This window comes from Mastomys coucha, unplaced genomic scaffold, assembly GCF_008632895.1.
Source record: "Mastomys coucha isolate ucsf_1 unplaced genomic scaffold, UCSF_Mcou_1 pScaffold1, whole genome shotgun sequence".
NCBI classification, from domain to species: domain Eukaryota; kingdom Metazoa; phylum Chordata; class Mammalia; order Rodentia; family Muridae; genus Mastomys; species Mastomys coucha.
The window spans coordinates 89240663-89260537 of NW_022196891.1; the positions used below are offsets into that span (position 1 = coordinate 89240663).

A 19875-nucleotide genomic window follows, 5' to 3' on the forward strand; every position below is an offset into this window, starting at 1 on the left:
CTAATACACAGACACACACTCACACACTGGCACATAGTCACAAACCAACACACTGACATACCTAAACACACACACAGATACACACACATACACATATACACACTCACACTAATACACAGACAGATACTCACATTAACACACACATTGACACATACACATATACATTCACACTGATACATAGACACACACTGATACATACTCACACAGAGACACATATACACACTCACACCAATACACAGACACACATTCACATACTGACACACACTCAATACCCAGAGACACACATACAGACACTCACATCAATACACACACACACACACTGGCACACACTCACACGTTGATACCCAGACACACACAAAGGTACACACACACGCACACACACACACACACACACATCCCATCCGTTTTAGCTCTCACAGTCTTCATCAGTTCTAACCTAGGCTGTGAGTCTTCCCACCTGGCCCTACCCTGAGACCTTCTGCCCTCACACAGGAGTGCTCCTCCATGGGAGCTGGGACCTATCTGGATCTCATAGAAGCTGGGTGGAGCCTGATACCAGTGGGTCCTGGAAAAATATCTGCTTGGTGGCAAACGTCCTCTTCCAGTTCATATTCTACACCACAACCAACACCACCAACAGACAAACCTGGACTTCTGTTTCTCTGGCGTCAATGTCTCTGGTGGCTTTTTAAAAAGGGGAACATGGGGCTCTATATGATCTGATATGCTTGTGGCTTCATGCTCATTTCTGACCCATGTGCATCCTGTCCAGCAAGACTGCGCAGCACCTAGCTAACTCATGTGCATCAAGCATGACGGTATAACACATAGCTAACCCATGTGCATCCTGTCCAGCGAGACTGCGCAGCGCCTAGCTAACTCATGTGCATCCTGTCCAGCAAGACTGCACAGTGCCTAGCTAACTCATGTACATTCCTCATGACTGTACAACACATAGCTAATAAATGTGCATTCCGCAAAACTTCACAGCACCTAGCAAACCCTTAGGTACCCTGTCTAATAACTGTAGAGCACCTACTTAGCCCATGTATATCCAACAAGACTGCTCAGTACCTGGCTCCCATCAGGGACCCTTCCCTACTTCAGAAACTACCTTTTCAGTGCAACCACTCCAAGGAACAGCCTCTGGGGACATTTCTTTACCTGCATCACCCACCTAGACCCTAACTCATCTCATCCCTCTTAGAACTTGCTTTTTGTGTTGTCTGTCCTTTACCTCCACTCAAGTATTTGCTTTCTCACTTCTTTATTCTCTGGACCCACCATGATGCCTTACATGGCAGGCGTTGGCTATGTGTTTGATGAATGAATGTACAAACGGTCATAATGCCTACTTGAATGGTCCTTCTCCTCACCCTTGCCTCGAACCTACTCCTGTCCTTGTGGTGCCCATCTCAGTTACTAACGTTTCCAGGTTTGTTGCCTCCCAAACTTAAAGCTTAGAATATCTCCATGTCATCAGCAGCTCACAGGCACAGGGATGCACCTCCAACCCTCCCCACATCTGGCATTTTGCTTCTTCTCAATACAGAAATGTTTCTGTGTGCCAGGAACCATGCTGTGGGTGCCAATGCTTGCTCCCATCCACCACATCCCATTCCTCATTTTCTAAGGAAAAAATGGGGGGCAGAGACACATGAACCAGGGTGGTGTGCAGCCTGCAGGCTTAGGCTTGAACGCCGTTGCCACTGTATTACCAGATGTCTCATTTTTAAAAAAGCCAGACAGGGAGCTGGCAAAGTGTTTCATAACACTGACAAAGATTAGTTCTAACTTTTGAGCTTTAAATCTCTTCTGAAAACAGGGCAGAATCTACACACATAAAACAGTAACTGACCACAGTGTTCGGGTCTTTGCTCCCAGAAGGTCTTTGCTGTCTCAGCCCAGCACACCAGTCTCCAGGCATTCCTGTCTCACACTTGGGCACCCTAATACGCCATTTCCTTAAACCTACAGCATTTTCTATATGAGCCTGTCTGGGCACAACCCTCCTCCCTTCTGAACACCCTGTTTCACTTCAACTGAGGCAACTATTGTTTCAGGACAGTCTGGGAAGCTGGAGAGAGGCTCAGCACAGCTCTAGCAGAGGATCTGAGTTCAGTTTCTACAGCCCATGTGGATCAGCTCATAGCTGCCTAAACTCCAGGGGATCTGATACCCTCTTCTGGCCTCATATGCCTGCACTCATGCTTATCCACCTCATATACATAATTAATGAAATGAAATAAGCAAAGATACAGCTTAGGTGTCCTATGCTGAAAAGTCTCTACAGCTTTCCCAGAGTGCCTTGCTGCACAGCTTTCCCAGAGTACTTTGCTGCAGCCTCTGTATCACACACAGCATTATTGTGTTTTAGAAGGCACAGCTACTTATCTATTTGTATTTCTGTGATTTTTCTTTTCTTATTTTTTAAAAAAGATTTATTTCGTGTATGTGAGTACACTGTTGCTGTCTTCAGACACACCAGAAGAGGACATCGGATCCCCATTACAGAAGGTTGTGAGCCACGATGTGGTTGCTGGGAATTGAACTCAGGACCTCTGGAAGAGCAGTCAGTGCTCTTAACTATTGAACCATCTCTCTAGCCCCATTTCTGTGATTTTTCATGGAGAGGCTGTGTCTTCCAGGCTTCCGTGTCTCTAGCAATGCATACACTTCTACTTAATCAGTAAATGGATTCATAGGGTCTATAAAGAACCCACAGTTCCCAGACAGCAGACTGTGACCAGTTATTACTGAGTCAGGATTTCTTGTTTTCACCTGGCTGCGACCCTAAGAAGCACCCCCAACACACACACACACACACACACACACACACACACACACACACACACTCTATAATGTGGAAACAGACATCACAAAGCAATCTGCTGTGCTAAACTCCTTCGCTGACAGTGGGGCCTGAAAAGTCTTCCAAAATGGTCATGCAAGACAATTAACTTCCATACAACTGCTCCTTAAGGCTAGCCTTATGGAGGTCTTGGATAATGCTCCAGGAGGCTGACATGCTTGACAGCCGTGTGAGTGAGGATGTATGAAGTTCGTATATGTTTATCAGGTTACAGAGCTTCTTCAAGGCAGTTTAGACTGACATCAAAATTCCATAGGACTTAGAGCAGACTGCTAACTAATGCAACGCTCTGACTGACTTAATTCTAAAATAGCAAACATCTAGTATGTGATAGGTAAGGAGCTAAGTGTGTGTGGGCAGGCTGTGGCGAGTGGACGGTAAGCCAGGGAGAGAGCTGGCTTGAGATCCATTCTGTCACTCAAGTTGCAAACTTGAGGCTTCTTTGATCCTAGCTCATCTGCAGGTGGAGGGGATGAATGCACAGAACTCCAAGGCACCCTCTAGCTCAGTGCTTCTTTTATAATACCAAGAGTGTGTCTGGCTAGTAGGTGAAAAGCATGTGCCTTTGCATGGAACCAGAGAGAGCTCCAAACCAAACAAAACACAGAGTAGCCAAGTGTCAGTGATCCTCCGGCCCCTTCACATGTGGCCCCAAGACTCACCTGCTGTTCTAGTTGGAAGTTCTTCTCTAAAACCAGAAGCATGTGGTCCTGCAGGGCTGCCCGCTCATGCTCATGCAAGTTTCCCCGCTTACCCTTCAACACAAGGCAAAAGCAAAAGCAAAGTGAAGTTATTGAGCTCCCCAAAGGAGGAGAGCCGCAGGCAGGTGCGTGGTTACAAGAGCCTCAGCAACTTGCTACTTAGTTTCCATACACACTCTTTCCCCACAAAACTGCAGGAAAAATAACTATGGGGGTCTTTCCTTTAGAATTATCCAGTAGCCAGGCCCAGACAAACTGACAAGACAATCAGGCTGCTAGCAAAACTCTCCACACTGATTTTCTTCCTGCCTTGGCTAGTTAGGTAGGAAGTACAGACATGGCCACCACTCTACTATTCCCACATACAGCGGATCTTCCTTGTAGACTGCTTTTAAGCCTGGGCCATTCTCTCTCTCTCTCTTTTTTTTTTAACTTAAAAAATTTTAAACGTATTTACCTTTATTTTATGTGCATTGGTATTTTGCTTGCATCTATTTTGATCTATATGAGTGTCAGATCTTGGAATTATAGACAGTTGTGGCCTGTCATGTAGGTGCAGGGGTTTGAACTCTGGACCTCTGGAAGAACAGTCAGTGCTCTTAAGTGCTGATCCATCTCTCCAGCCTGTCCAGTAAACATTGCTCTACTGCCCTGCTGTCGTGAGCTTACAGACTGCTTTTCATTCCAGCCCGTGCAAACTACTGCACTTAGAGATACACTTCCGTGAGAAGAAATGGTTTCGCCTCCTCTGAAGATTATACACATTTGAGAGAAGAAATGGTTCTCCTGACGGTCATCCTGTTTATTTGCTGACTAATAAAAGCAAAGGCCTACGTTTCCACGTGTGTCTAGGCAAGCAGCTACCACCAGCTTCCCTTCAGTTGAGGGCTGGCGGCTTGGTAGCTGGGTACTCCAAGGAAGGTTACAGAGAACGACTCGCCTACCCTGCCACAGCTCTTGACATGGAAGTTAGCATTAAAACAAGGCCTAGCTGGAGGGGGGGCCTGACTGTAAAGCCTTTGGCTCTGGAAGCAGTGGTGTCAGGTGAAAGGGAAACCCTGGCCATTCTGCAGCTAACAGGGCCACCAGTTGTCACAGGTATTTAAATAAATACACATGTTGGGGTGGTGCTGGGGATCGACCATCATGGTCCCCGTCCGCTCTACCACTGACATACACTCCAACTATTCAAATATTTCTTAAACTAAAGAAGTGTGTTTAGGTTAAAAATACAATTGGGGTAATTTTAGATTTATAGACCATATCAGTTACACTCAGTCAGCATAATGTTCGATTTCTACTCTGATCCAACAGAATCTGCCAAAATGCCTGAAATGGAGGTCAAACTTTGTTCTCTCTATTTTTAATTTATTTTATACAACTTATTGAATAATTATTTTAAGGTCTTTTAAAATATTGAAAACTATTTTAAAACACAATTTTCAATCACTTTATTTCAGTGATTTCTCCCCCCAATGCTGGGAACTCTTCCCTCACATCAACCAGGCAGGTACCCCACTACAGAGCTACAGCTGCAGCTGCCAATCTCTTTGTTTCAAAACATTTAGTAGTCTATGATGGTACTATACACCCAGGAATCATGGGAAGGATGGTTGGTTTCCTGTGACAACCTGGTTAGGTTATGTTTCATGAAAACTAGCCAGGGTTAGCTGTGAGAATATTTTGTAGAGAGGATTAATACAACTGGTCAACCTTAAGTAAAGATGACCCAACCATTGCGTGGGCCTTGTCTAATCAGCTGAAGGCCTAGGAACAGCAGCAGACTTTCACGACTACAACACAGAAATTCCACCTCAGGTGTCCAGAATGCTGGGCTGGCTTACAGATATGGTGCATACAAACTCCACAATGGCAGAATGAATCTCCCCACGAATCTATGCGAGCATATATGAACATGATACATACATATGCACATATGTATGTATGTGGAAGTTCTGTTTCTCTGGTGAGCCCCAACACCATTGTAGTCTTAAGAGTTCTGGTGTCTGTCTACCCTTCCAGATCCTGAAGAGAGTTAAAGAGTGAAATTAACTCACTGGTGAGCTGTAGAGGCAGAGATGAAGGTGGCCCACAGCTTACCTTGACAGTGCAGCCATAGTGCTTAAAGGGACAGTCTTGCTCAGCCTCAGGACACACAATAAGGTGTTCATTCACCTGCAAAATGGACAGCCTGTGTTGTGGAAACACATGGATTCTTCAACCACTTGGTAGGACCAGGGAGCCAAGGGCGACTTGGGAGGAAGTGAGGGACAGGAAGAGAGACAACTCTGGTGAGGCAGAGATCTGGGATGAAACAAAAGGGTGTGCAAGGGACGACTCAAGGCAGAAGGGCAGGCATCACCAGGATTGTGCAAGGGATGGCCCAGAAGGCAGACAGGCAGGCATCACCAGGACTGTGCAAGGGATGGCCCAGAAGGCAGACAGGCAGGCATCACCAGGATTGTGCAAGGGATGGCCCAGAAGGCAGACAGGCAGGCATCACCAGGACTGTGCAAGGGATGGCCCAGAAGGCAGACAGGCAGGCATCACCAGGATTGTGCAAGGGATGGCCCAGAAGGCAGACAGGCAGGCATCACCAGGATTGTGCAAGGGATGGCCCAGAAGGCAGACAGGCAGGCATCACCAGGATTGTGCAAAGGATGGCCCAGAAGGAAGAGGGGCAGGCATCACCAGGACTACGTAGTCCCCAGACCTTTGGCTATCTATGGTTCTCATCAAACCCTTAAGCGAGGATTCTAAACACTTGTGTTGCGCTACAGGGAGGACGTTTTACTCACCCCAGCTCTCGGAAGAGTCTGCATACACTTGTTGGGACAAGACACTGGGTACGCAGGGCACGAGTTTTCCTCATGATCCTGAAACAGACAGAGTGAGAAACAAAGCCAAGATCGCTAGCCTCGAGGTATTCATACACATGTCTCTGGAGAGGCACGTCACGTGGCTTGCTCTCCATAGGAAGCTACAGCCCCAGTTCCAAAAAAGAGATTAGTGGTGTCTGATTTCTTGATGTAAATGAATTCAAGTAAATCAGACAGCTTGGGGCTCAAACAGGCAGCCTGAGGATCTACCAGTGAGGCTCCTCTGCACATGTAAAAGCCCAATGGCCCTTATGCTGAACCTGCCTCTCCAACCAGTTAACAATCTAGAGAAGCCATGTGACGGGGACCTTACATCTCACCTCCTAAGCTTACTGAGGCCACAGTGCTATTTTCACCAATGATAAAGGAATAAAGCCCCACCAAGGAGAAGGCTTTGACTTCTTTGCAGAATCTTAAAATGCCCCCTCTCTCTTCCCTAGGTGAGAACCACCTGTCTGTGCAGCCACGGATGGGTTACCCTTGAACTTCAGATCTGCCTCCACTTTTCAGGCTCTGAGAGTATAGGTGTGCATCACCTGGTTTGTGTGTTGGGGGACGAGAGTGGGGCCAAACCTACGGCCTTGCGAATGTTAGGCGAGCACATTACCAAGTGAGCTATAGCTACAGCCCCAGATGATACAGGACCACTTCTTTCTAAAGACAGTGTCTCATGTAGCCCAGGCTTGCCTTAGTGCTAAGAAGGCAAAGGTAAACTGCTTGTCCTCCAAGTGTTTCCAAGTGCTGGGATGAGGGTGTGAGCCATCTCTAAGTGCCGAGATGAGCGGCGTGAGCCACCATGCTTGGCTTATGCTGTGCTCAGGCTCGAACACAGGGCTTTCTGCATTCTAGACAGACAGTCTATTAACTGAGCCACATCCCCATGTAGAGAAACCCTCTCCTTAGTTCAAATTCAGTAAAAATAAGCAAAGACTGCCCTTCCGGGCTCCATGTGAGCTATATGGCCACCCACGGTGCCCGCTGTCACCTGCAGGTTGGTCACCACTATGTCCCTCTTGCAGTAAAGGCACTTCTCCTCCCGGAACCGGCAGTACGCGCTCAGATGCTCTTTCACATCTTTCCGGAGCATGGCTTCCCGGCAGCTCTCATTAGGGCAGGGCACAGCTTGGAAGGAGCAGTGCTGAAGGTGGTCCTGCGACAATGACAGAGGCCTCAGAGGTGGGGCCAGTGCGGGCAGGCTGGACAGAGAGCTAAGTGCCCCATGGGCCAGCAGCCCCTCTCCAGCTGTCAGAGAGACCCACTGCCTCCTATGAGGACCAAGGCAGACAGGTTGCTTGGCTGGCCCCACGAAAGCCAGTCTGGCTTGTTGGGAATCAGGAGAGACCATAAAGACTGAGTGGGGTGGGCAGGTGAGAGGGCTTTGAAGTTCGTTTAGAGAATCCAGTGGCCTGTTCCTGTTTGCAGGTGGTAGGTTATGCATGTTCTCCCCAGCCTAGCCAGTGAGCACAGCACTGAGAGTCTCTGGGTATTTCTGTTCCTCTGTGTGTGTGTGTGTGTGTGTGTGTATGTGCGCGTGTGTGCATGTGCGTGTGTGTGCATGTACGTGTGTGTGTGTATGTGCGTGTATGCATGTGCATATGTGTGTGTGCGTTGTGTGTGTGCATGTGCGTGTGCATGTGCGTGTGTGTGTGTGTGTGTGTGTGTGTGTGTGTTTTCATCCTTACTCTCAGTACCTCTTATTAGTCTCTCCACAGCAGAGGCAAGATAGTCATAAGGGAGGGAGGGAGGATGGAGCACGCCGACTCCACAGAGGGGAGTACAGACTATAATGATGAGGGAGACATATTTTGGGAAAGAGGAGAGGGAAGGCAGGTTCCTGAGCAGGAGGAGGGGGGCAGTCAGGTTGTGTTCGATTATACAATCTGGAATGCTCTTAACCATTGACAGTATTCATTCAGGGCTTGTCATGGGCAAGCCACAGAAAACACTTCATCTCTCCAAATCACTATGATGCTGCTGAGGCATCGAGAACCTGTCTCTTGGCACCACAGTGCCACTCTGCTGGCCCACTAAAGCCCACTGGCCAGATGTGGCCAGATGTGGCCCAATGTTTATCTATCTCCGAAGCCATCTCTTTCTCTGAGCTGTTTTGTTCACATACTGCTAGGGCTGGTTTGTTCTGAAGGGTGAGGGAGGAGGAAATGGGAGCCACACAAGAGCTTGCAAAACCAAAGCCAGTGACTATCTGGCTCTTTTGTTTAAGTGGCAAGTGTGGTGGAGCACACCTTTAACTGTAGTACTCAGGAGGCAGAGGCAGGTGAATCTCTAATTTGAGGCCAGCCTGGTCTCCATAGTGAGTCCTAGTTCAGTCAGAGCTAAATAATGAGATTATCCCTATCTATCTATCTATCTATCTATCTATCTATCTATCTATCTATCTATCTATCTATCTATGAAAAAATAAATAAATTCATTACACTCATTTATTTGTGAAGAGTGGGGTGCAGGCAGCATGGCAGTGTGTTTGTGGAGGTCAGAAGACATCTGAGGAAGTCAGTCTCCTTCTACTACGTAGGTTCCAGGGATCAAAATCAGGTCATTAGGCCCAGAAGCAGGCACCTATTTCTGATGAGCCATCTCATCTACCCTAAGTCAGGCTCTTAGTGGAGAGGTGGGTTGAAGACCTGGAGGCGAGATACACCGATTGCAAGGCCTAAATAATTTTACTATCAATCAATTTTAATTAATTAATTAATTAATTAAATTTTCATGGGTATTTTATCTGTGTACTGCATCCATACCTGGTACCCAAGGAAACCAGAGAGCATTGGATCCCCTGGGACAGAAGTTAGAGATGGTTTGAGCCACTACATGAGTGCTGGGAACTGAACGAGGGTCCTTTGGCAAAGCTGGTGCTCTCAACCACTGAGCCTTCCCTCTGGGGCTGTGGCTCTTCAACAGGAGCAGCTTGCTGCCTGACCTCAAGTAGAAGCAACTAAGGAGTTTTTCTTCCTCAGGATAAAGATTAAAGTTATCTTCTGCCTTCAGTAGTCAGAGAACCGAGAACTCAGCACTAACTTGATATTCTCCATGACGTTCCTCTGAACTGTCAGCATTCACTCAAACTCTGCTTTAACTGTCAGATCCTGCACCTCACCTCACAGAAGCTGGGAGACCAGCATGAAGAGAGAGAATGGTAAACTTCTGTAGAAAGCAGCCCCAGCTCCCTAGAGCCTGTGCTCTGGTCTCTTTGGTGTTTTATAGTTCATCGAGGCTTGGTGACAACAAAGCTGGATATGAAGTCCTGTTGAGAATTTGCCACTCGAAGCAAGTGGCAACCGAGTGTTGTACAGGAGAGATACAGACCTATGAGAGCTCCTAGGGTGACAAGCAAGTCATCTACACATTTATCACCTCAAAGTCCAGGGTGTGTGTGTTCTGTTGTATATGTGTGTGTAGATGCATATGTGCATGTATGTGTTGTGTGTGTGTTTTGTATATGTGTATGTGTATTGTGTTATATATGTGTGTGTAGGTGCATGTTTGTATATGTGTATTGTATGTATGTGTGAGTTTATGTGTATGTGTATGTGTGAGTGTGTGTATGTGTGTGTAAGTATGTGTGTGTTGTGTGTATATGTGTGTAAGTGAGTGCATGTGTGTGTAGGTATGTGTGTTGTTTGTATGTGTGAGTGTATGTGTGTATGTGTGTGAGTATGTGTGTGTTGTTTGTATGTGTGAGTGTATGTGTGTATGTATGTGTGTGAGTATATGTGTGTATAGGTATGTGTGTGTTGTTTATATGTGTGAGTGTATGTGTGTGTATGTGTATATGTATGTGTGTGAGTGTATGTGTGTGTAGGTATGTGTGTGTGAGTGTATGTTTGTGTAGGTATGTGTGTGTGTTGTTTGTATGTGTGAGTGTATTTGTGTGTATGTGTGTATGTATGTGTGTGAGTATGTGTGTAGGTATGTGTGTGTGTTGTGTGTATGTGCATATGTGTGTGTGAGTGTATGTGTGTGTGTTGTTTGTATGTGTATGTGTGAGTGTATGTGTGTATATGTGTGTATGTATGTGTGTAGGTATGTGTGTGTGTTGTGTGTATGTGCATATGTATGTGTATGTAGGTATGTGTATGTGTTGTTTGTATGTGTATGTGTGAGTGTATGTGTGTAGGCGTGTGTGTGTAAGTTTTCGGGAGGTTTTATAAAGGGCTGAGTCATCTGGCACACATGTTCCGAACTGTGTGGGTGTGAAAGGAAAATCTCAGCAGCTGCCAAGCCATCCCCTGGAAGCTCGATGTGGTTGAGTCACTTGAGGGTGGTGTGACAGTGCCTGGTGGGGGCTGAGCCTTCCCCAGCTGGATGAGGCTGTATCTGACAGGAGCCTTCTTCCCTTTGCCCCTCCATGGCCCCTCTGCACTTTCCTTCAGGGTCTCATTGCACAGTACATCCTGGCCTGGCCTGGCCTGGCCTGGTGCTCTTCATGGATCACAAGCATTAGACCAGAACCCACAATCCACAGCACCAAGAGACAAAACAAATGCTCAATGGAGGGGCCCAACTCTCACAGCTGTGCCCTGTCCAGTCACACCTGCCTCCCACCCTCGGGTCTCCAGATCCTTCACAGCCCCACAGAATGATGTACCCTTGATGAATGCTTTTTTTTCCCCACAGTATTTTAAGACAGGGTTTCTCTGTGTAGCCTGGCTGTCCAGGAATTTGCTCTGTAGACCAGACTATCCTCGAACTCAGAGCTCCACCTGCCTCTGCCTTCTGAGTGCCGGGACTTAACGGTGTGCACCATCACCAGCTGGCTTTGGAGTATTCTTTCTGCCTGGTAAGTCCCATACCCTCTTCTTGACTCAGTGGTCACACATAGGCCTAGTATGCTACAGAGTGAACCCTTGTGTTGTACTTCTGTTCTTGGTGCTAATGGTACTGGTAGATTGGGGATAATCTGAGAGGAACCCTGGGAACCCCTTTACAAATCAACCACAGACCATCACAGACATGATAAGGGGGTGCCACTAGAAGAATCCCACTGACAGCATGGATCCTAAGGATACCAACCTGGAATCGTCCCAGAATAATCCTGGCATTGCATCCGGGAGTGTTTTTGCAGTAGACGTGTAAATTGAGAACTTCTCTTTTGCAGCAGTTGTCTTTAAACACCTAAAAGACAGGTGAGATCAGTCTCACACCCTCCCGAGTGCTACTGCTGTGAAAGGAAGCTCTGGTGAGATTGGTCTCCGAGGCTATCTCAGCAGCAGATGGAAACTTCCAGGCAGTGGCTGAAACGGAAATGTCACACAACCACACTGAAAGTAAAGGCCCCCTCAGATACACACTTCTGGCAAGTCGTACGAACGGCCAGTGCTTAACACAGCAGGCTGCAGTGAGGGGAAGCACGGGATGAACTTGACCCCACAATCAACTCACAAGGGGGCTGTGGCCAAGGGTAGAGCTTGGCATGAAGTGTCAAGTGCTCTGAAGCTGTGCTGACTGGTTATTTCAGCCCAGAGTGTGTACTGGTATGCTTCCTCTGCGAAGGATCAGAGTAAATTCTGTCAGCTTGGCAGGCCATGTGGTAACTATCCAGGCCACCAAATTTCAATGCTGATATCCACAACACTTACAAAAGCAGGCACAACTCTGCTCTAATAAAACACTTAAACTCATGGACCCTGTAACTTGAATAGCATATAATTTCCATGTGTCACAGAGCATTTTAGTCTTTGATTTTAAATGTTTAGGTGTTTTACTTATTTTGTATATGTGTATGTGGCTGCATGAATTTACAAGCACCATGAAATGCAGGCACCTACAGAGGCCAGAAGAGGGCATCATATCTCCTGGAACTGGAGACACAGACAATTGAGACTCTCCTGCGGGTGCTGGGAACCCAACCCAGGTTATCTGCAAGAGTAATAAGTGCTCTTAACAGCTGAGGCATGGTTCCAGCCCCCTTGATTTTTAAAATAAGTTCTTTTCAAATACTTTAAGGCTCCAGGAGGTTGCAAACATAGCATATTTTTGGGGCTTCTTTTTTCATGGATGTTTAAAAACGTGAAAGCCATTCTCTTAGCTCAGAGGCCATGCAAAACTGGCACAATTTGTCCCAAAGTTGTAGCCTGCTAGTCCCTGACTAAGTGGGACACACACACTCACACACACACACACACACACACACACACACACACACACACTCCTCTGGAAGGCAATTAAAGGGAAGGAAGTGGTGGGTCAGACCAGCTGCTCTGGGGAAGCTTCAGGAGGAGGCACAGTTTGAGCTCCTGGAACACAAAGAAGAAAGAAAACTGAACTGAACAGACATTTGCAGAGAGAAAAATCTCCATGATCCCGAATTTTAGACAATACTTTCTTGGAGAGAGCAAAAAGGACAAAGGAACAATCAGAAGCAAACCAAAAGAGCGATAATCAATACCAACCCCAAGAACAGCAGTATTGATTAGCTTTTGTCAACTTGACACAAAGTGGAGACACCTAGAGAGAAGGAACCCTAACGGAGGAATTTCCCAGGTCAGATGGGTCTGTGGCTAGGCCTGTGGGGCATTTTCTTCATTGCCAGTTGATGTGGGAGGGCCCAGCCCACTGTGAGCCTGGTCTGTATAAGAAAGGAAGCCGAGCAAGCCAAGAGAAGCAACCAGTGCACAGTGTTGCTCCAAGGTTTTGGTGGTCCAAGAGCTGTAGGGTTGATGGTTGTTGAAGGCACGTAGGGGCTTTGCACCATGCTGCAGAATCGAAGCCCAGAAGAGAGGCCAGGAGGCCATTGGCAAAGGCGCAGCCTCAGTTGCAGAGGAGAGTTGTAGAAAGCCAGGACCTTGGGAAGATTACCAAGGACAGTGGCATGCTTGGCATGGGACCAGCGTGAGCCTATTGGACAAGCTCTGTGAATGACCACACCTTTTCTAAGTATGGAAAATGGCATGTCTCCAGGTGTCAGACACTAAACCGTTTACACTATTGGGATTTGGTTCTGCTTTGATCTCACTATAACTGTGCTCTGGTGCCTCCCTTTTGGAATAAGAGATATTTAGCTTGTTTTTTTTTGTTTTTTGTTTGTTTGGTTGTTTTTTTGTTTTTTTTGTTTTTTGTTTTTTTTTGCTTTTACTTTACAGGAACCCACAGGTTTGGTTTTGTTGTCTGGTTGTCTGGTTGGTTGGTTAGTTGGTTGGTCGGCTGAGACAGGGTTTCTCTGTGTAGCCCTGGCCCTCCTGGAACTTGCTCTGTAGATGAGGCTGACCTCAAGACATTCACCTGCTTCTGCTTTGAAAGTGCTGAGATTAAAGGGATGCGTCACCAGTGCGCAGCTAGGAGCCCACAGTTAAGAGACTAGGTATTTTAAAGAGATGTTGAAAATATTCGAATTTTTAAAAGATGGTGGGACTTTTAATCTCTTAATGTATTTGATATTAGCATTAACCTAACCCTGGGAACACAAAAGAAGGATGGTTATGGTTTATAGTGATGTATCTGTGTGTCACACTGACAAGGGGTCAATTCTGGTTTTTTTTTTGTTTGTTTTTTGTTTTTGTTTTTTTGCATTGTTGTTTGTTTGGGTTTTGGTTAACTTGACATGAACTAGAGTCACTTAGTTGAAGAACTGTCCCTATCAGGCTTATCTGTAGTCAAGTGTGTGGGTCATTTTCATGATTGATGATTGACGTGGGAAGTCCCAGATCACTGTGGGCGGTATCACCCCTAGGCAGGTGATTCTGGGTTGTAGAAGAAAGAAGACTGAGCAAATCATAAGGAACAACCACTGTCCATGCCCTCAGCTCCTGCCCTGACTTCTCTAGACTGTGGACTGTGACCTGGAAGTGTAAGGTGAAGTGGCATTTTCCCCAAGGGGTTTGTGATCATGATATTTACCACAGTAACAGAGAAGCAAACCAAGATCCACAAGGAAAGAAAAAGAGTAAACTAAACTTCCACAAATTGAGAACTATCTGCTTCAAAAGATGTCATCAACAAAGTGAGAATAAATAATGTTCTTTTTTTTTTTTTCCAAGACAGGGTTTCTCTGAGTAGCCTTGGCTGTCCTGGAACTCACTCTGTAGACCAGGCTGTCCTCAAACTCAGAAATCCACCTGCCTCTGCCTCCCAAGTGCTGGGATTAAAGGCATGCACCACCACTGCCCGGCTGAGAATAAATAATGTAATAAGAAAAAAATATTGGCAAATCTGATAACAACAGAAAAAAAATCCCTCAGTATCTAGAATATAACAAAGGATTTGTAATAATCTGACAATTAGAGTAAAAAAAAAAAACCAGTTAAAATGTGCAAAAGTGGAGCTGGAGAGATGGCTCATTAGTTAAGAACACTTGTTGCTCTCACAGAGGAACCAAGTTCAGTTTCCAGCACTCAAATTTGCGGTCTCACAACCACCTTTAACTCCTGCTTCAGGGGATCTGATGCCCTCTTCTGGCCTCCATGGGTACTGCACAGACATAAGAGACACCCACCCACACCCACACCCACCCACACCCACACCCACAGAGAGAGAGAGAGAGAGAGAGAGAGAGAGAGAGAGAGAGAGACAGACAGACAGACAGACAGACAGACAGACAGACAGACAGAATCATAAGAGAGATTCCAATAAAGAAGGCACACTAAATTGACAGTGTCACCAGCCATCAACAAGTGATCCAATCCCTGGGTAACTAAGGTTTCATGTCTATTAGGACAGCACATCAGAAATGCTGGGAATACATTTTGATGAGGATTTGCTGCCATAGTAAGAAGGTACAGAAGGGGCAACTATTTTACAAAACAGCCCAGCAGTTGTTGAAATGTTGAACCCAGGGCTGCCATGTTGTTACCCAGGAGTGCCACACTCGGGTATATGTACAAAGAAGTTGGGCATCAGAGTCATCCATGTTCTGGAGCTACCATGTAACAGCAATGTTAGCTTCTTTAGGTAGACTTCTGGGTCATGGACATAACCATGCATATGAACTGCTTGTCTTTTCCAGGGCTGGGAATCGAACGCCAGCTTGACGAACCAGAGCCTCCCCTAAATCATACCCTAGGCTCCTAATATTATGGATCAACTTTTCTTGGTATGCTTGGTATATACACATATAAATATATACACACATATGTGTGTGTATCTGCATGCCTGTGTGCCATGAACATACAGTGCCTGTGGAGGCCAAAAGAGGGATTCCCCTGGGACTGAAGTGACAGTTGGCTGTGAGCCATCATGCAGGTTTTGGGAGCTGAACCCACTGTTCTAGAAGAACAGCCAGTATGCTCTTAAAAATTAAGTCGTCCATCTCTCCAGCCCCATATTTTAAAACTTTAAGCTTTGTATGTGAATATTCATAGCAGCATTATTCATGGTGGTGCAAAGAGTACACATAGTACGATGCACACTTACTGCTGATAGAGAAATCAAGTGTGGTATAGCCACACAACAGAATAGTATACAGCAATGAAAAGGAATGAAATACTAATTCAATTGACCACATGGATGAACCCTGAGAACATGCTGAGTGGAGGAACTCAGACAGAAAAGGCAGGGTTCCATTTATATGAAACATCCAAAAATACAGCTAAATCAAAGAAGAAGCTACATTGTGGTTTTCATGGGCTGGGAGATGTGGGCAGGTGACAGTTACTAGACATGGGATTTCTTCTTGGGAGACAAGACACATCACAGTCGAAACACGACTCTGAAGACACTAAGACCTGTTGAACCAGATTTTTGAAAGGTAAACTTTACGGTATACAAACTATATCAAAGTTGTCATTAAACAGAACAATATGTTTTAAGGATTATCTAATCTAAGGTGACCTCTCCTCCCCCCTTCAACCGGGTGTTGTGGCTGGAGCTAGTGTAGGAAGGGGTAAGACCTGGGTGTGGTCAGTAAAACCCACCCGAGGAATGTCTAACCTGACCCATAGCAGAGGACTAAGGGTAATGAGGGCGGTCCCTAGATTTGTCCTATTCCAGCCTGGAAGTCACCCTGGTACCTTCTCTAACACCCAAGCCAGACCAGTGGTCTCCTCACCTCCTGAGGCTTGATGACCTCCTTGTCTACCGGGCAAATTGGCACTGCGTTCAATTCTCTGGAAAGGAAACCAAAAAAACAGGGCTGAAGTTAAGTGTTTAACCTCAACAGTCCTTCAAAGAGCCACACTGTGTTGGTACAAGCTGTGTACTCTACCCAGAAGGCAGCTGTGGTGGTCTGAATAGGAATGGCCCCCATCGACTCACGTGTTTGAATGCTTGACCCATGGGGAGTGGCACTATAAGGAGGTGTGGCCCTGGGAGAGGTGTAGCCTTGTTAGAGAAAGTGAGACTATGTGAGGGTGGGCTTTGAGGTTCTATGCTCAAACTACACTCCGTGTGGCACACATTTTCCTTCTGCTGCCTGGGAATTAAAGTGTAGATCTCTCAGCTCCTCCAGCACCGTGTCTGCCTGGATACTGCCATGCTTCCCACCATGATGATAATGGATGGACTGAATCTTAGAACTTGTAAGCCAGCCCCAGTGAAATGTTTTCCTTCATAAGAGCTGCCTCGGTCTTGATGTCTCTTCACAGCAATTAAATCGTAACTAAGAGAGCAGCCTTGCATCACACTTCAGGAACTTCAGCCTTACAACCTTCCTGGAAAATGCCTAGCTACCCACCAGCATGCCATCAAACACAAGTCCCCCAGACTGTCGATGGCCATTATACTGCACTACAGCCTGCCTCTTCCTTAGATGGGGACCACACTGCCCAGAGCTCTCCACCTTTAGAACCTGGAGCTTACTAGAGCAAAGCAGTCTGAGCACACAGGTGATAAAAGTGCAGACACACTGGAATGAGTTAGGATTGTGTCTTGAAGCCCCTTCTAGAGCCTGGCACACGCATCTCTAGAAGCTTCCAGCCTCTCCTGCTGTCCAGCAAGTGGCACTGCCTGGATTGCTACCGTTTTGATGTTAAGAGGTTCCCCTACTCCACGAGTTAAATAAAGGTGTGATCCCTAGGGTGGTGCCGTTGGGAAGTCCTGTGTCAAAGTTAAACTTAATTAACGCTGGAATCAACTAAGAGACCTGCATCTGGGTGGGCTTTTGCCAGGAAGGATTCTCTAAGAGAGGAGTCCCTTCCTCAGACAGCATCACCTTTGTACCCAGACATAAAGGGTTCCAGGGAAAAGCAGCACTACCTGCCTGCTGTCACTTTTGACTGTTAGTGCATCTACTCTGTTGTTGCTGCAGCCATGGCTACTGCCACTGTCCTTCCAACGTGTATTGGAGACTAGTGGCTCTCCAGGACTCTGCCAGTCCTTCTGAGCCCATCTGGGGCTGCTTCAGCATCCAGCCTGGTGGACTAAGTAACTGCCAGGTTCTCAGCCTTTCCACAGGTAAGCAGATGTTGGACTGCCCAGATTACATTGTGAAAGCCATTCCAATAACCTCCCTTTTAATGAGTATTCTATGGATTCTGTTCTCCTGGAGAACCTAAGGCGGGGTGGAGCCCAGAGGGGTGGGGCCTGGTGGGGTGGAGCCCTGGAGGGGTGGAGCCTGAAGGGGTGGAGCCCTGGAGGAGTGGAGCCCTGGAAAGGTGGAGCCTAGTGGGCTCATGAGGGTGTGTCTCTGAAGGGGAGAGGGGGCCCCATGCACAGTTCTCTCTCTCTCTCTCTCTCTCTCTCTCTCTCTGTCTCTCTGTCTCTCTCTCTTCAACACAGGGTTTCTCTTTATAGCCCTGGATGTCCTGGAACTCACTCTATACACCAGGCTGGCATCGAACTCAGAAATCCACCTGCCTCTGCCTCCCAAGTGCTGGATTAAAGGTGTGTGCCACCATTGCCCGGCTCTTTTTAACTTCCTGGATGATGCATATGACTGGTTGGGCTCCAGCATGTCCTCCCACCACGATGTGCCTGCTTTGTTACATTTCCAAAGTCAATCAATCACAAGCGGGCACTGTAAAGCTGAGAGCCAACAATGAACTCTATCTAACCCTGAGTATTTTCATGAGTTATGCTATTGCAGGTGTTCCAGCTTTGACAGCTGTCACAAACCATCCAGGACAGGCTAAGGCAGGTGACCTTCCTGGAGGTGGCTGACCATTTTTGCATTATCTGCAGTGGGTGAGCTCTGAGAGGCAAGGTCCCAAAGAAACGTCATCTTAGGATTGTTTCTTGTAGCTGATATGCATTTCCTGTCATTATTAAACTGATATAATAATCCCTGGGAATTAGCCCACCTTATTGATCAGATTTCTTGCAGATCATCATAAAGATGAACTTTCGTGAATTAATGCTGTTTAGATGAATTAATGATTTTATAGAACTCCTGATTTGATTCAAATAATCTTAGGAAGAAAGTTTTAAGAGGTGGCTTTAGTTGTTTTGCTAGTAAGATATAATAAAGTTAGAATCAGAAAAAGAATGTACCCACTCCTCATAACAGTAAGTAAAGGTTGCATAATAAGAAATACAGTGAGCTTTCATAATTACACTAAAAAGAAAAATAGGCTTGGAACAAATTTGTGTTCAAGAAAAAGCATTCATGTCCAAGGAGAAAGCCACAGGTGTGCACTATGCTAAGGCAAGGCCATTAAAAACGAGTGCTTTGAATTTATAATGAGCATATAGAATGAAACACTGCTTTGACCTTAATATCAACATCCTTCAGTAATTCCCACTTTGTGTAACATTTCATCTATGAGGTAATTCTTTAAAGAACTTTTGTCTAATAAGGCATAAAAAGGCTACAGAAAAGAAATAAAGATGATGTGGTGGTTTGGGGGACTCTGCCTTGTCCATCCATCCATCCATCCATCCATCCATCCATCCATCCAAATCCATCCAAATGTATATGTCTGTTCATATGTATGTATGTAGGTATTTGTGTAGGTATGTAAGCATGCATGAATACTTATGGAGTTGATTGAGACAGTCAGGCCCCGCCAGAGTGTGAGTATATGAATGTACATGTGTCTGAGAATATTTGCCTGTGCAAAGAATCTTAATTCTTTTCCTTTTCTTCCTCACTGGATCACAAAATTTTAATTAGCCTGGCCAGTGAAGGACTCCTGGCTGCCTGGCCAGAAAAAGGAGTAATAAATCTTTTACTTAATTCCCCACTGCTAAACAGCATATGTTAATCACCAGATATTAGCATTTATTGAAGTGGTGTGTCTGAAGACAGCTACAGTGAATTGCATGCTGGAGTGAGCGAGAGAGCAGGGCCGGCAGAGGTCCTGAGTTCAATTCTCAGCAGCCACACACATGATGGCTCACGGCCATCTGTATAGCTACAATGTACTCATACACATAAAATAAATAAAATAAATCTTTTTTTAAAAAAAGGCAGGAGATCATCAATCTTTTGACCTGCATCTGACTTCTGACTCTGACCCTACTTCAACCCGTTCTGGGCAGGGAGGCTCCCAGCAGACAGCTAGCCCCATGGCAGTCAGGTCTCTTATAGAGACAA

General features: G+C 46.2%; 1 protein-coding gene across 2 annotated transcripts in view; it reads right to left on the reverse strand.

Annotated features, from left to right (window-relative positions):
• Positions 1-19875, reverse strand: part of Traf5 (TNF receptor associated factor 5) — a 50114-nt gene that overhangs the window by 7506 nt on the left and 22733 nt on the right. For both annotated transcript variants that reach the window (XM_031339255.1, XM_031339263.1), the window contains exons 3-8: positions 16453-16510; positions 11484-11585; positions 7438-7602; positions 6372-6449; positions 5674-5748; positions 3535-3627 (exon numbers count right to left, since the gene is read on the reverse strand). In XM_031339255.1, coding sequence (XP_031195115.1) covers positions 3535-3627; positions 5674-5748; positions 6372-6449; positions 7438-7602; positions 11484-11585; positions 16453-16510 — 571 coding nt within the window. The remainder of the gene's footprint in view (positions 1-3534; positions 3628-5673; positions 5749-6371; positions 6450-7437; positions 7603-11483; positions 11586-16452; positions 16511-19875) is intronic.